Source organism: Gadus morhua, chromosome 22 (assembly GCF_902167405.1).
Source record: "Gadus morhua chromosome 22, gadMor3.0, whole genome shotgun sequence".
NCBI lineage: Eukaryota > Metazoa > Chordata > Actinopteri > Gadiformes > Gadidae > Gadus > Gadus morhua.
This window is the reverse complement of record NC_044069.1, coordinates 1,015,018-1,027,739: the sequence shown is the minus strand read 5'-3', so window position 1 is coordinate 1,027,739 and position 12,722 is coordinate 1,015,018. Positions and strand designations below refer to the sequence as shown.

Genomic DNA, 12,722 nt, shown 5'->3' with positions numbered 1-12,722 from the left:
GGCAATCTTACCACAGGCACGCTTTCTGGTGGAATCTGGTCAGTCAGTGATCTGCACAAACGCTATTAACTCTCATCTCGCTGAAATCTTGACGGATTTACAAACGGTTTGGTTTGTTACAAACGTTATTAACGTGGTTATAATCTTTTACCTATTTTAGAACATTCTATCATTTTGGAACCTAACATAATCGTTCATGAGTATGCATTGTAATAACTACATCTCTGACGTTTATAACAAACCAAACCGTTTGGAAATCGGTTGAAAATGTAACAAGTTATGCTCATTTTAAAATGTACCCCTATCAACAACGTTATGGGCGAGCAGCTGACTGTGGCAAGATGGCCGCCAGTGGTGACGTTCGGCTCCATTGGCCAGCAGCGCGGAGGAGACCGTGTTCTATATAATGAATCTATGGTTCAAACTACACAGCAGTCCATCTCAGGACCGAGTCAGCCCGGAGGCCAACGCACACGTCCACAGGAGCAGAGAGAGAGGGATACAGCCGGGCGGGCGAGGCCCGACAGCTGGGAGAGAGAGAGAGAGAGAGAGGGATTTAATCCTGATATGTTGTATTCATATAGTTATGTGTCTGTGTATTTATATATATATATATATATATATATATATATATATATATATATATATATGTATATATATATATATGTATATATATATATATATATATGTATATATATATATATGTGTATATGTATATATAGTTTAATTGTTAATTGGTGATGTTAGAATGACTGTATGAAGTGAGCATGTGTTGTGTAGGTTCTGTGTATCTGTATGTGTGTGTGTGTATGGGTGTGTGTGTGTACGTGTTGTGTAGGTGTGTGTACGTGTTGTGTAGGTGTGTGTACGTGTTGTGTAGCTGTGTGTACGTGTTGTGTAGGTGTGTGTGTACGTGTTGTGTAGCTGTGTGTACGTGTTGTGTAGGTGTGTGTACGTGTTGTGTAGGTGTGTGTACGTGTTGTGTAGGTGTGTGTGTGTTGTGTAGGTGTGTGTGTGTGTGTACGTGTTGTGTAGCTGTGTGTACGTGTTGTGTAGCTGTGTGTACGTGTTGTGTAGATGCGGTATTGTGTGGACCTCACCTGTGCTGCCGACAGGAGAGTTGTGTTCCCTGTAGTCCTGGTGGGGCTCTGGTACCGGGAGGGACTCTGACGGACAGACAGACAGGTGAGCAGAGAGACAGGTGAGCAGACAGACAGGTGAGCAGACAGCCAGACAGGTGAGCAGAGACAGGAGAGCAGTGAGACAGGTGAGCAGACAGCCAGACAGGTGTGTAGAGAGACAGGTGAGCAGAGAGAGAGACAAGTGAGCAGAGAGACAGGTGAGCCGACAGACAGGTACCACGACCTCATCATGTTGTAGTGCTGCCTACCTCGTACGCTGAGCAGCAGGGTGCTGACGGCCAGCCCGTGCCCGTCCAGGACCTTGTAGAAGCCCTGGTCCTCGGGGGTGGGGTGGGTCAGCACCAGCTCCTCCCGGCCCGGGACCCTCCTCAGCCGGGGGGACTCCGCCCCCCCTCTCTGCCACAGCAGACCCCAGCTGGAGCCGTTCCTGGGGACACAGGACGGGGGGCGGGGGGCGGGGGGCGGGGGGCGTGAGGGTCAGCCTGGAAGCAAAGCGAACCCAGCGAGGGAGACCCCCCCCAGACCCCCCCAGACCCCCCCCCCCAGACCCCCCCAGACATTCCCAGACCCCCCCAGACCCTCTCAGACCCCCCCAGACCCCCGTCCCACCACAGTCCCCCTAAGGTGAAGGCTCGGTGTAAGCTTGGTGCTGCTGCTCCTGGTGGGTGGGGCGCAGCAGGGGGCTCACCTCTCCTGGAACACCACCCTCTGGGCCTGGGGGGTGATGAGCTCCAGGGTCAGGTCCTCTCCAACGCTCACCGACCTCTGGAGCTTATGGTCTGGGAGAGGAGCACAGGGTCAGAGGAGCACAGGGTCAGTCCTCTGGCCCCCCCTCCTGGTCCCCCCTCCTGGTCGCCCCTCCTGGTCTCCTGGCCTCTCCCTACTGGTCTCCCACCTCCTGGTCCCCCCCCTCCTGGTCTCCCCCCTCCTGGTCTCCCCCCTCCTGGTCTCCCCCCTCCTGGTCTCCCCCTCCTGGTCGCCCCTCCTGGTCTCCTGGCCTCTCCCTACTGGTCTCCCACCTCCTGGTCCCCCCCCTCCTGGTCTCCCCCCTCCTGGTCCCCCCCCTCCTGGTCCCCCCTCCTGTTCTCCCCCCTCCTGGTCTCCCCCCTCCTGGTCTCCCCCTCCTGGTCTCCCCTCTCCTGGTCTCCTGGTCTCCCCCCTCCTGGTCTCCCCCCTCCTGGTCTCCCCCTCCTGGTCTCCCCCCTCCTGGTCTCCCCCTCCTGGCCTCCCCCCTCCTGGTCTCCCCCCTCCTGGTCTCCCCTCTCCTGGTCTCCTGGTCTCCCCCCTCCTGGTCCCCCCTCCTGGTCTCCCCCCTCCTGGTCTCCCCCTCCTGGCCTCCCCCTCCTGGTCTCCCCCCTCCTGGTCTCCCCCTCCTGGCCTCCCCCTCCTGGTCTCCCCCTCCTGGTCTCCCCCTCCTGGCCTCCCCCCTCCTGGTCTCCCCCCTCCTGGTCTCCCGGTCTCCAGCCGCTGTAGGTTCCACCTTCACTTCGTGGTTCCACCTTCACTTTCACTTTGTCTACTGACCGGGGCCCGGTTTCCCGATAACGTTCTCTCTAGCGTGCGACGAAGACTCCTACGTTTAGACTAATCAAAGATGTTCACCTCTGTAGGCGTGGTTCCCGAACGGTCTCAGGAGCCTCCTTAGGGAACGTCGTTCGTAAACGGCGCTGTCCAGGGAGAACGTTCTGAAATCGATGGCTCAGGGATCGATTTTTCCACTTAATGCGCGGGTGCATGACAGCGTTCTAAAAAATATTGCAGTCTTTGCGATAAAACATTGCTCGAAATCCTTCTAGTAGGCCTAAACATTTATTTAACCAAAGGCGAACATAGCATAGCCTACGCTGATTTAAAAACAATATAGAAAATATAGAAGGAACGAAGGAGATTGTGGCAATCACATCCTTAATGACATCTGTGGCAGACGTTCAGATGAGGCCATTCATGATATAATACTGTTTATGCTGCGGCTGCTTTGCTTTCTCTGACCTGTCTGTGTGCGGGCTTTGCTTTCTCTTACCTGTCTGTGTGCGGGCTTTGCTTTCTCTGACCTGTCTGTGTGCGGGCTTTGCTTTCTCTGACCTGTCTGTGTGCGGGCTTTGCCCATCACGCCCAGGCCCTCGCCTACTGTCCCCACGGCCACAAATAAAGAAGAGCCAAGACAACATCCTTAACTCAACATGCCCTTTCATTTGGCCTCAACTGCCCACGGATGCAGACTTGGAATGACCCATTGAACAACTTGGCCTGTCCTGCTATCCTCCGAGTCTATCCTGCTACGCCAGTTAAACCGGGCCCAGTTCTGTTTAAGTCCCTCCTCCACCTCCATCTCCCTGACCTTTGACCCGGGGCCTCACCGTGCACGCTGAGGCGCACGCTGTGCAGCGGGACGCGGCGGACCAGCCGCCCGCCGCCCTGCAGCCCGTAGGAGTCGTACTCGCCGCCGTCCAGCAGCTGGGCGTCCAGCAGCTCCAGGGAGCAGTCCCCCGCCGCCAGCGCCCCGGGTTCCATGGCCAGCCGCCCCTGGAACCCGGGCGCCGCCCACGTCTGCTCGCCCCACCTCTCGTAGACCGTCTCCAGCGGCGCGCGGCTCCGCCACTCCACGTGGGCCCCGCCCTCCTCCCAGCTGCAGGGGAGCAGGGCCCGCCCCCCCACCGCACACACCACCACCGGGGGCGGGGCTCCGGCCCGCGCCCAGGAGACTGCGGGCAGAGGGGGGAGGGGCTTAGACAGGAGGCCTGGGTACTCAACTGGGGGTGGGGCCTCCGGTATGTAGAGCCACGCCCCTCTGGGAGTCTCGGGGAGGGTCCTCCGCTACAGAGGGCCACGCCCCTCTGGGGGCAGGTCCTCTGCTACAGAGGGCCACGCCCCTCTGGGGACGGGTCCTCTGCTACGGGGGGCCACGTCCATCTGGGGGCGGGTCCTCTGCTACAGAGGGCCACGCCCCTCTGGGGGCGGGTCCTCTGCTACGGAGGGCCACGCCCATCTGGGGGCGGGTCCTCTCTGCTCACCCATCAGCTCCAGCAGCAGGACGGAGGTCAGCCGGTCGGGGGACCTGGAACCACACAGCTCAGTGTGAGGGGAGAGTAATAAAGACCCACTGGCGCCCTCTAGGGCTGCGGGGAGCAAATATTTTTTTCGTAGCCGGAATAGTCCCGCCTCCAGCGCTAGGATTGGACAGGCAGCCTGTCAGTCAAACTCGCGGGCCAGCCAGAGCTACGTCTTCATGCCTTCATTTATAATTGTCTACAGCCGCTCTGCCGCTTCGCGTTTACTACGATGAAAATGTATGTCAACTTCACCTTCATGCTATTTAATGCTATTTGACGTGTTCAGGATGACTCACGCTATCCTGAACACACTTCTCAAAGGGAGGCAAATTAAAGCCAATTCTGATTCACCAAACAGCAGTAATGTAATGGATCATGAGATCCCCAAAATGTACGTTAGGCCTGCAATCAAGACGAAATGTGGAGCTAGGCCTTTGTAATCTTGGATATATCTATATAAGAGGAATATTGATTAATTTGTTTGCTCTTTTGTTTGATCATGAGCTGAACAGGCCTTTAGCATTGATGTAAAACCATTTTAATCCTTTGTGGTATGGTGGTCTCGTGCTATAGGTATGACTTGGAGAGTGGTAGATGTTCAACACGTTGTTTATTCTAACAGGGACGCAAGGTAAACGGTATTGCGTTCTGGAGGGTGGGTCATGAAGCATCTGCCGAACACATAACAAACAGTTATGTTTGGAGTGGGCGGAGCGGTAAATAGGCCACGCCTACATGTTCTAATTTACCCAGGTAAACCTTTGGTCTGTCTTGGTTTAAACGTTAATGGTAAAGTGGCCATGTTTGTATTCTTTAACTCTTCTTTAACTCATGAATCATTCAATCCTTATATGGTGTTGTCCATTATGTGGTGAAGTAACCATTCATAACTGTGGTTAGCTTGAACATGTCATCAGAAATAACAGACTTAAATAATTTACATCAGCCGCTCCAACACTAAACATCATACATTTGTCAACATAATGAATAATGTTAGTTTAATATAGGCCTACAATACAATTTAAGTTACCTTTCCTGCGATCGAGCAAACAGCTGCAGTCACGTGACGGATTTTGGTCTTTTTGGATTGGATTAGGGATTTAAACAACGTGATTGGATTATCCGCCTCATTAATATTCATGATTTCCCCGGATTCATTTTACGAAAATAACATTCGCGGGCGGGGAGGGGCTTGTTCTCACAGCCCCGTGCACACTTCTGCAGAAACAAAACCGAACTTGAACTGTGTGTGTGTGTGTGTGTGTGTGTGTGTGTGTGTGTGTGTGTGTGTGTGTGTGTGTGTGTGTGTGTGTGTGTGTGTGCGTGCGTGCGTGCGTGCGTGCGTGCGTGTGTGTGTGTGTGTGTGTGTGCGTGCGTGCGTGTGTGTGATAACCTGCTGTCTCCTCACTGGGCTGTGTGTGTGCGTTTGCGTGTGTGTACGGTAGGCTAAAGCCTACATGTATTTCAAGACAGAAATGTAGAGAGATAGATATCACATCACGACTCACTACAATGGGTGCCCGGTCATTCAGCTGTTCAGCACCCAGGCTCTGGAACTCCCTCCCCCCACACATAAAACAGTCAGACACCATTACAACCTTCAAGTCACAACTCAAAACTCACCTGTTCAAACTCGCACACAACGTCTAACTGATCACTGTTTTGATTGTTTGTCTGTTTTGTTTTGTCTGGTTTATGTTTTATTTATTTCTTATTTATTATGTTTATTTATTTATTTATTTTTAAAACGATTTAACTATATGCTCTGTAAGGTGACCTTGGGTGTCTTGAAAGGCGCCTCTAAATTAAATGTATTATTATTATTATTATTATTATTATTATTATTATTATTATTATTATTATATAATTGACGCAGCCTATGGTGAATATTCATATTAATCATTCCAATTCAACACGTCAGCCTATAAAGCAATAAGACTTAAAATTATCAGAAAACAAGCGAGCTCACCTCAGACGCGTTGGAATCCTGATCCTCATGGTTGGTGGTGAATGGGGTCCAGTTTAGCCGATTCTACACTGAGTGTGTGTGTGTGTGTGTGTGTGTGTGCGAGTGAGTGAGTGAGTGAGTGAGTGAGTGAGTGTGGGTGAGTGGGTGTGGGTGTGAGTGGTTCTTCCCGTCTCGCGAAGCAGCGTGTGTCTGTGTGGTCTGAGTGGGGCTCGTCTCTGTAGAACTTTAACCAAAACGAAACTTATGGTCGCTGCCAAGTTTCCGTTTCTCCTGAAACGTTAATTAAATCCTCCTCCTCCACTTTCAGTTTCCCCGTGGGGGGAAAGTCTTCGTATAGGAGGGGCCCACGGGGGGGGGGGGGGGGTTGTGTGTGTGTGTGTGTGTGTGTGTGTGTGTGTGTGGGGGGGGGGGGTCGGCATTAAGCATTAAGCTTTAAACCCCAGTTTCTTCAGAAGCCCCTCACGCGGTTGGTTCGTTTCCCGCTGCCTCTGTCGCTCCGTATCACACTCGTGCGGGACAACAAGCCTCTCGGACCCGCAGCGCGTTGCCATGGCAGCACAGACCCTCCATCTCGCGTGTGAGTGGACCAGTTCATCAGATGAGTCCAGACATTATTGATCCATTCATTATGATTATTGATAACTTTTCGGCCTATCGGCTGAAAGTTTGCAGAATATAGAAATAAAAACAAAACACAGATAAATTATTTTTCGCTCAAAAATGTTTTTCGCTCAGACAGACAGACAGACAGACAGACAGACAGACAGACAGACAGACAGACAGACAGACAGACAGACAGGCAGACAGGCAGGTCTCTGAGCCCTCCCTCCGTGTTGCAGGTGTTGCTGTCTGCCTCCTCCTCACGGCTTCGACTCTTGGTGCGGGGAAGAACTTCTCCGTACCATGTGGCCTCGCCGACCCCGTCCAGGAGATAACGTGGTTCCATCTCCACGGGGAGCGCGTGACGCCGCTGCTCTCGTTGTCACTCTCCAAGATGAACCGGACCTCCATCGAGACGTACCACCCGAGGGCAGTCTCTACCGGAGACCTTCGGGACCAGCCGCCGAGTCTGAACCTGATCGAGGTTAACCGGTCGGACGCCGGTCTGTATTTTTGCGTTGGACGCAAACAGCAACTATCCGTCACCAGCCGCGTTCTGCGTCTGAGCGTCGAAGGTAAGACTCTGTCTGACCCCGGGGCGAGCGACTGTCAAACCCCGGGGCGCGGCGCGCAGCTGTATGGGACCCAGTGGCGGGCCGTGCATTTCACACCTATGGCCTTCACTGATGTCCTACATGAACTAATCCACCTCTTCATCATTATGACTTCACGGCTATAGAAACCATCAATATTACACAGAAATGCAGTATATAACAGGGCGTTGCATAACAGATAGGTATCTCATGTAGCAATAAGTCTATTGTCGTCTATTTTCACTGTAGCCGTAGGCCTACATACATCATCTCCAACAGAAACGTCAATATGAACCTAATTAAATACTAAAACGTTTAAATAAAATGAATTACTCAGCAAAACTACTGATTTTTGTACGCAAAGTCCATCCTCCTTTCTTCCCTCAAGAAGAGTTCGATTACACTGCTGTAGCCTACAGTTTATCTGTGCGCTTCAGTTCCAACAATCCGTCCCTTTCTATCGCCATGGAGGCTAATGCTGAAAGTCGAGTCTGTCCAGTCTTGCTTCTGGATTAAGTTTTAATTCGCTACAGGGAATCGCGTTATTTATTTAATTATTGTTCGCTTTATTTTAGTTTGTGCTAGCTATCTAGCTATCGATGCTTTGCTGGCTCTGACTAGTACCTCTCTGACCATCCAATCAAAGGATGTTCAAATGCCGACGTTACTGGACGCCTGCTAGATGGCCTCGGCGTTGCCAACTCGAAATCTGATTGGTTAAAGCAACAGAGTCATTACCAATTACTTTAAGTTACAGACGCCAGCACTATCGATTCTGAAGCGGTCAAGGCAGATTTCTTTGACCCTGGCAACACATCATGGCAGAAATATGATTGGATAAAAGCTCTAACTTAAACATACCGTGGAAGCAGCGCAACCAAGAGAAAAGCTATGAAATGAAGAGAATAGACTATTGGAAATAATTTAATACATATTCATGGAAATAAATATATAAAACATAAGTCAGTGATTCTGATAGTGTTTGGGCCCGCAGAGAAGCCCACCACTGATGGGACCATTCCACCTCTTGGTTCTCACGCATTCGTTCTGTTTTTAATAACATGTGGGCGGACAAACATGGAACTGTTGTGGTGTTTAGGGGGGGCACTAATGAACCGTCCGTAACGCACGCTCGTTATAAGACACTTAACCCTCATGCGGTACACTGCGTGATAAAAAAGCAACCCAACAAGACATGGGGCCCCTCGGCCCCTCCCCCCTCGGTCCCCAGGCCCCTCCCCCTCTCCCCCTGGGTCCCCAGGCCCCTCCCCCCTCTGCATCTGGGTCCTCAGGCCCCTCCCCCCTCTGCCCCTGGGTCCTCAGGCCCCTCCCCCCTCGGCCCCTGGGTCTCCAGGCCCCTCCCCCCTCGGCCCCTGGGTCCTCAGGCCCCTCTGCCCCTGGGTCCTCAGGCCCCTCCCCCCTCGGCCCCTGGGTCCCCAGGCCCCTCCCCCCTCGGCCCCTGGGTCCCCAGGCCCCTCCCCTTTCTGTTTCCTGACCAAAGGAAGATCATGTCGTTTGTTTGGTCACTGATGTTTTATTTAAAGACAGCAGCACACAGTCACAGTTCAGAGGGGACGGGGGGGGTCAAAGGGGTCAAGGGGCCAGAGTTCATGAACCCTCATGTCTTCTTTCAGAGCCTGAGTGGCCGCCATGTTGGATCCTGTGGGCAGTTCTACTTCCTGCCTCCACCCTCCTCAACTTCCTGGTTCTCATTGGATGCTGCATCTGGACAGGTGTGTGTGTCCAGGGAGAAGGAGGTCTTTGTGTGTGTCTGTGTGTGTGTGTGTGTGTGTGTGTGTGTGTGTGTGTGTGTGTGTGTGTGTGTGTGTGTGTGTGTGTGTGTGTGTGTGTGTGCGGACAATGTTTCAAATGAAATCAAAACAATCAACCTCTCTCTGGGATGTGGGATATGATGTGTGATATAATCGAGAGAGAGAGAGAGAGAGAGAGAGAGAGAGAGAGAGAGAGAGAGAGAGAGAGAGAGAGAGAGAGAGAGACAGAGAGAGAGAGAGAGAGGGAGAGAGAGAGAGAGAGAGAGAGACAGAGAGAGAGAGAGAGAGAGAGAGAGAGAGAGAGAGAGAGAGAGAGAGAGAGAGAGAGAGAGACAGAGAGAGAGAGAGAGAGAGAGAGAGAGAGAGAGAGAGAGAGAGAGAGAGAGAGAGAGAGAGAGAGAGAGAGAGAGAGAGAGGTAGAGCGAGCCTCAGTCCTCCTTGAGCAGCAGGCCGTAGGGCCGTAGGGCGAGCTGGATGGAGGCCCTGGTCTGGGCGGGGCCGCTCCCCTCGGCGACGGTGACCACCCAGAGCCCCTCCCTCTGGCACTGCCTCCGCTGCTCCGGGTTGATCCGGTTCTGCAGCACCACCTTGTAGGTCTTCCCGTCGCCGCAGGAACGGAACCTCTTGCAGTAGCCCTCGGCCACGCCCACCAGGGTGGAGGAGTACACGCCCCTCAGGTAGGTCGCCCCGGCGACCGGGCCGGGCTCGATCTCCTCCAGGGCCCCGGGCTCCGCCCCCTCGGGGGCCGGGCCGCGGCGTGTCGCCGTGACGCCCAGGGCCCCGTCCATGCGGTTGCCATGGTAACTGACGGGCCAGGCGTCGGGGCCGGTGCCCAGCCAGGCGTCGCCCCCGTCGTACCCCAGCACCCGCAGGGCCACCCGCCGCCAGCCGCAAGGACGCACGTACCGCTCCTCGCCGCGCGAGAAGCTCTGCTCGCCATCCTGGGGGGGGGGGGGGGGGGGGGGGGAGACGTGACAGGTACGATGTGATTGGCTGAACGCTAATTAGCTACAGACACATGTATGATGTGATTGGCCACACACTCATTGGTTACAGACACAGGTATGATGTGATTGGCCTCACTCTAATTGGCTACAGACACAGGTATGATGTGATTGGCCTCACTCTAATTGGTTACAGACACAGGTATGATGTGATTGGCTGAAGCTAATTGGCTACAGACGCAGTAATCGGTTTTGGGGGGGCACTCTGGCGCCCCCTGCTGGTCTGAGTAGGAACACGTCTCCTGGAGTTATAAGAAACTGAAACAATAATCTGCAGTATTATGACGCCATGTCAGGTGCTACACTTCCGCGTCGTTCGGCCTCGGCGGATTTGGGGTCCTGCGGTTCAGGGGTCCCCCACACCCACTGACGCCCCGTCGAAACCCCGTAGAGTAGACTAAATCCAAACGTACACAAACACACACACACACGCACACACAAACACGCCTGACGTAAACGGCTCGCGCGTCAGCACCTTGACGTTGGTGAAGTCGTAGTCGAACCGGGGATCGAAGAAGGTGGCGGGGTTGATCTTAATGGGGGGTCCTTCGAGGGGCTCCGGCGGGGGGGGGCCCTCCACGGCCAGGGGCGCGCTGTACATGTCCTCGTCGTCGGGGCCGCCTAGCGACAGGGAGCCAAGGCTGGGGTACTCGAGCTCCTGCAGGCCCTCGCGGCGGTAGAACTGCTTCAGGGCCGCGATGTTCACCACGTCCTGCGGCATCAGCTGCGACTCGGCGGCCGAGGCCTCCACGCGACACCCCGTCAGCGCGGATAGCGCCTCCAGACACAGGTCCATCCGCACGGCCATCCGACAGACAGACAGATAGACAGGCAGGCAGACAGACAGACAGAGAGACCTCTTAGACCACCAGTAGATCACTCAGTCGGAGATGAGGTCTGGGACGCGACCGTCTGGTGGACAGGACCCTCTGGATCTCTGGATCAGTTTCAGTTTCTGTTCACTCGGTCCGCCCCGCTGTGACTCACTCTGTCTCACTCTGTCTTTACCCGTATCACTCCTCCAGGGTTTAAGATATGAAAGATGGATTAATGAGTCTGGAGTTGGAGAGCCCTCAACTCAAGGCGATCATTCACTCGGTCTGAAGTGAATGAAAGTTTGACGTGAAGTTCTTCCCGGGGGGGGGGGGGGGGGGGGGGGGGGGGGGGGAGTCCGCCGTTGGTGTGTGAATGTGGGTATGAATGGTTCTAAGTTCCTCTGGATAAAAGTGTCTGCTAAATACACTATTGTAAATGTAAATACAAATGTAAAGGTAAATGTTTCCCTAATATGAGCTCATTCTTAAGGTAAACGATGCTGCTGCTGCCGCGGGAAGACGGTAAGCACGACTTATTGCATATTATATATTAAGCTACATATTATATTATATATAGGCTATAGAGAGATATAGATATAAAGAGAGAGAGATGTTATATATATATATATATATATATATATATATATATATATATATATAGAGAGAGAGAGAGAGAGAGAGAGAGAGAGAGAGAGAGAGAGAGAGAGAGAGAGAGAGAGAGAGAGAGAGAGAGAGAGAGAGAGAGAGAGAGAGAGAGAGAGAGAGAGAGAGAGTTTATTATTCTATTCTATTCTATTTAATTATATTCTACTAATACAGTAGGCCTATGTAATTCTTATTATTGTTTCGAGCACTTCAAACACCACAGAACGAAAGTGCATCAATACTTTCAATCTGTTTCATGAATTAAATTCTTAGTTTAAGTAGGCTATAATAATCTTTTTTGTTTGATTTTAAAAGTTGTCTTGAAATGTTTCCTCAGGAGGCGGGGCTTGTTGATTACGCCAGTATAAAACATGCACACAGGCCACGCCCCTCTGCCCAGCAAGGACCAGGATTGGTCAAAGAAAACATTCCTCGAGGCATCATATACGCAGCCGTGAGGTTACAGAGCCCGCCCCCGAGGCAGTGATGGACGGATCCACTGGCGAATAAGGATTCAGTAAATCGTTAGATTCTATTTGTATTTTTTTTTTTTTTTTTTTATGATTTTCAACTTCAATTCAACTGTTGAATTGTAAATACATATAAAGAGGTAATCTGCCGTTTCCTTCTTATTTATAAATCAGCGGTCTGTAGGTCCGACCTGGGTCGTACTGGTCCGGCCCCTCCTCTCATAGGGTGCCACTGCGCTGCCCTCACCGGTTTCACTTCAGATCTCAACTCCCTTCGTCCAAAGTGTTACCTTTCCTCCTTTAGATGTTCTGAATGCCCTTCCTTCTGCTCACAGTGCAGAGCGATGTTGGCAGGAAGGCGCTGAGGGCGCTGTCTGTTTGAAGGATCATTCATTCTGGTTTTCATTCATTTTTTAACTAACTTTTTTTTTATTTCGAAATGCTGTTAAATATAGATATTTTTAATTAGGAGCTTAATAAAGAAATATCCATTTTGACAAATGTAAAACTGTATTCACCTGATTAATAATTAGTCAATCAATCCAACTAAACATTATTTGTTTTCTTTCTAAAATACTGTTAAAAATAAATATATTTGATTAGGAGCTCAATTTAGAAACATTTGTTTGGACAAATGTACAATTTCAAGGTTACGTACAAAC

General features: G+C 52.0%; 2 protein-coding genes across 2 annotated transcripts in view; both read right to left on the bottom strand.

Moving 5' to 3' along the window:
* LOC115535290 (uncharacterized) overlaps window positions 1-6,372 on the bottom strand; it is a 6,741-nt gene extending 369 nt beyond the window's left edge. Inside the window, exons 1-7 of the mRNA XM_030346359.1 lie at window positions 6,162-6,372; window positions 4,154-4,197; window positions 3,500-3,844; window positions 1,831-1,921; window positions 1,391-1,569; window positions 1,101-1,166; window positions 1-527 (exon numbers count right to left, since the gene is read on the bottom strand). The exon at window positions 1-527 is cut by the window's left edge and continues 369 nt beyond it. Coding sequence (XP_030202219.1) covers window positions 442-527; window positions 1,101-1,166; window positions 1,391-1,569; window positions 1,831-1,921; window positions 3,500-3,844; window positions 4,154-4,197; window positions 6,162-6,190 — 840 coding nt within the window. The 5' untranslated portion in view covers window positions 6,191-6,372 and the 3' untranslated portion in view covers window positions 1-441. The remainder of the gene's footprint in view (window positions 528-1,100; window positions 1,167-1,390; window positions 1,570-1,830; window positions 1,922-3,499; window positions 3,845-4,153; window positions 4,198-6,161) is intronic.
* A 3,074-nt stretch (window positions 6,373-9,446) lies between these two features.
* On the bottom strand, window positions 9,447-11,228 carry LOC115535289 (uncharacterized). Its single transcript, XM_030346358.1, has 2 exons — window positions 10,606-11,228; window positions 9,447-10,067 (listed from the first exon to the last, which is right to left on the bottom strand). The coding sequence occupies exons 1-2, from the start codon at window positions 10,936-10,938 to the stop codon at window positions 9,555-9,557; spliced, it is 846 nt and encodes a 281-aa protein (XP_030202218.1). The 5' UTR covers window positions 10,939-11,228; the 3' UTR covers window positions 9,447-9,554.
* Window positions 11,229-12,722: the final 1,494 nt, after the last annotated feature.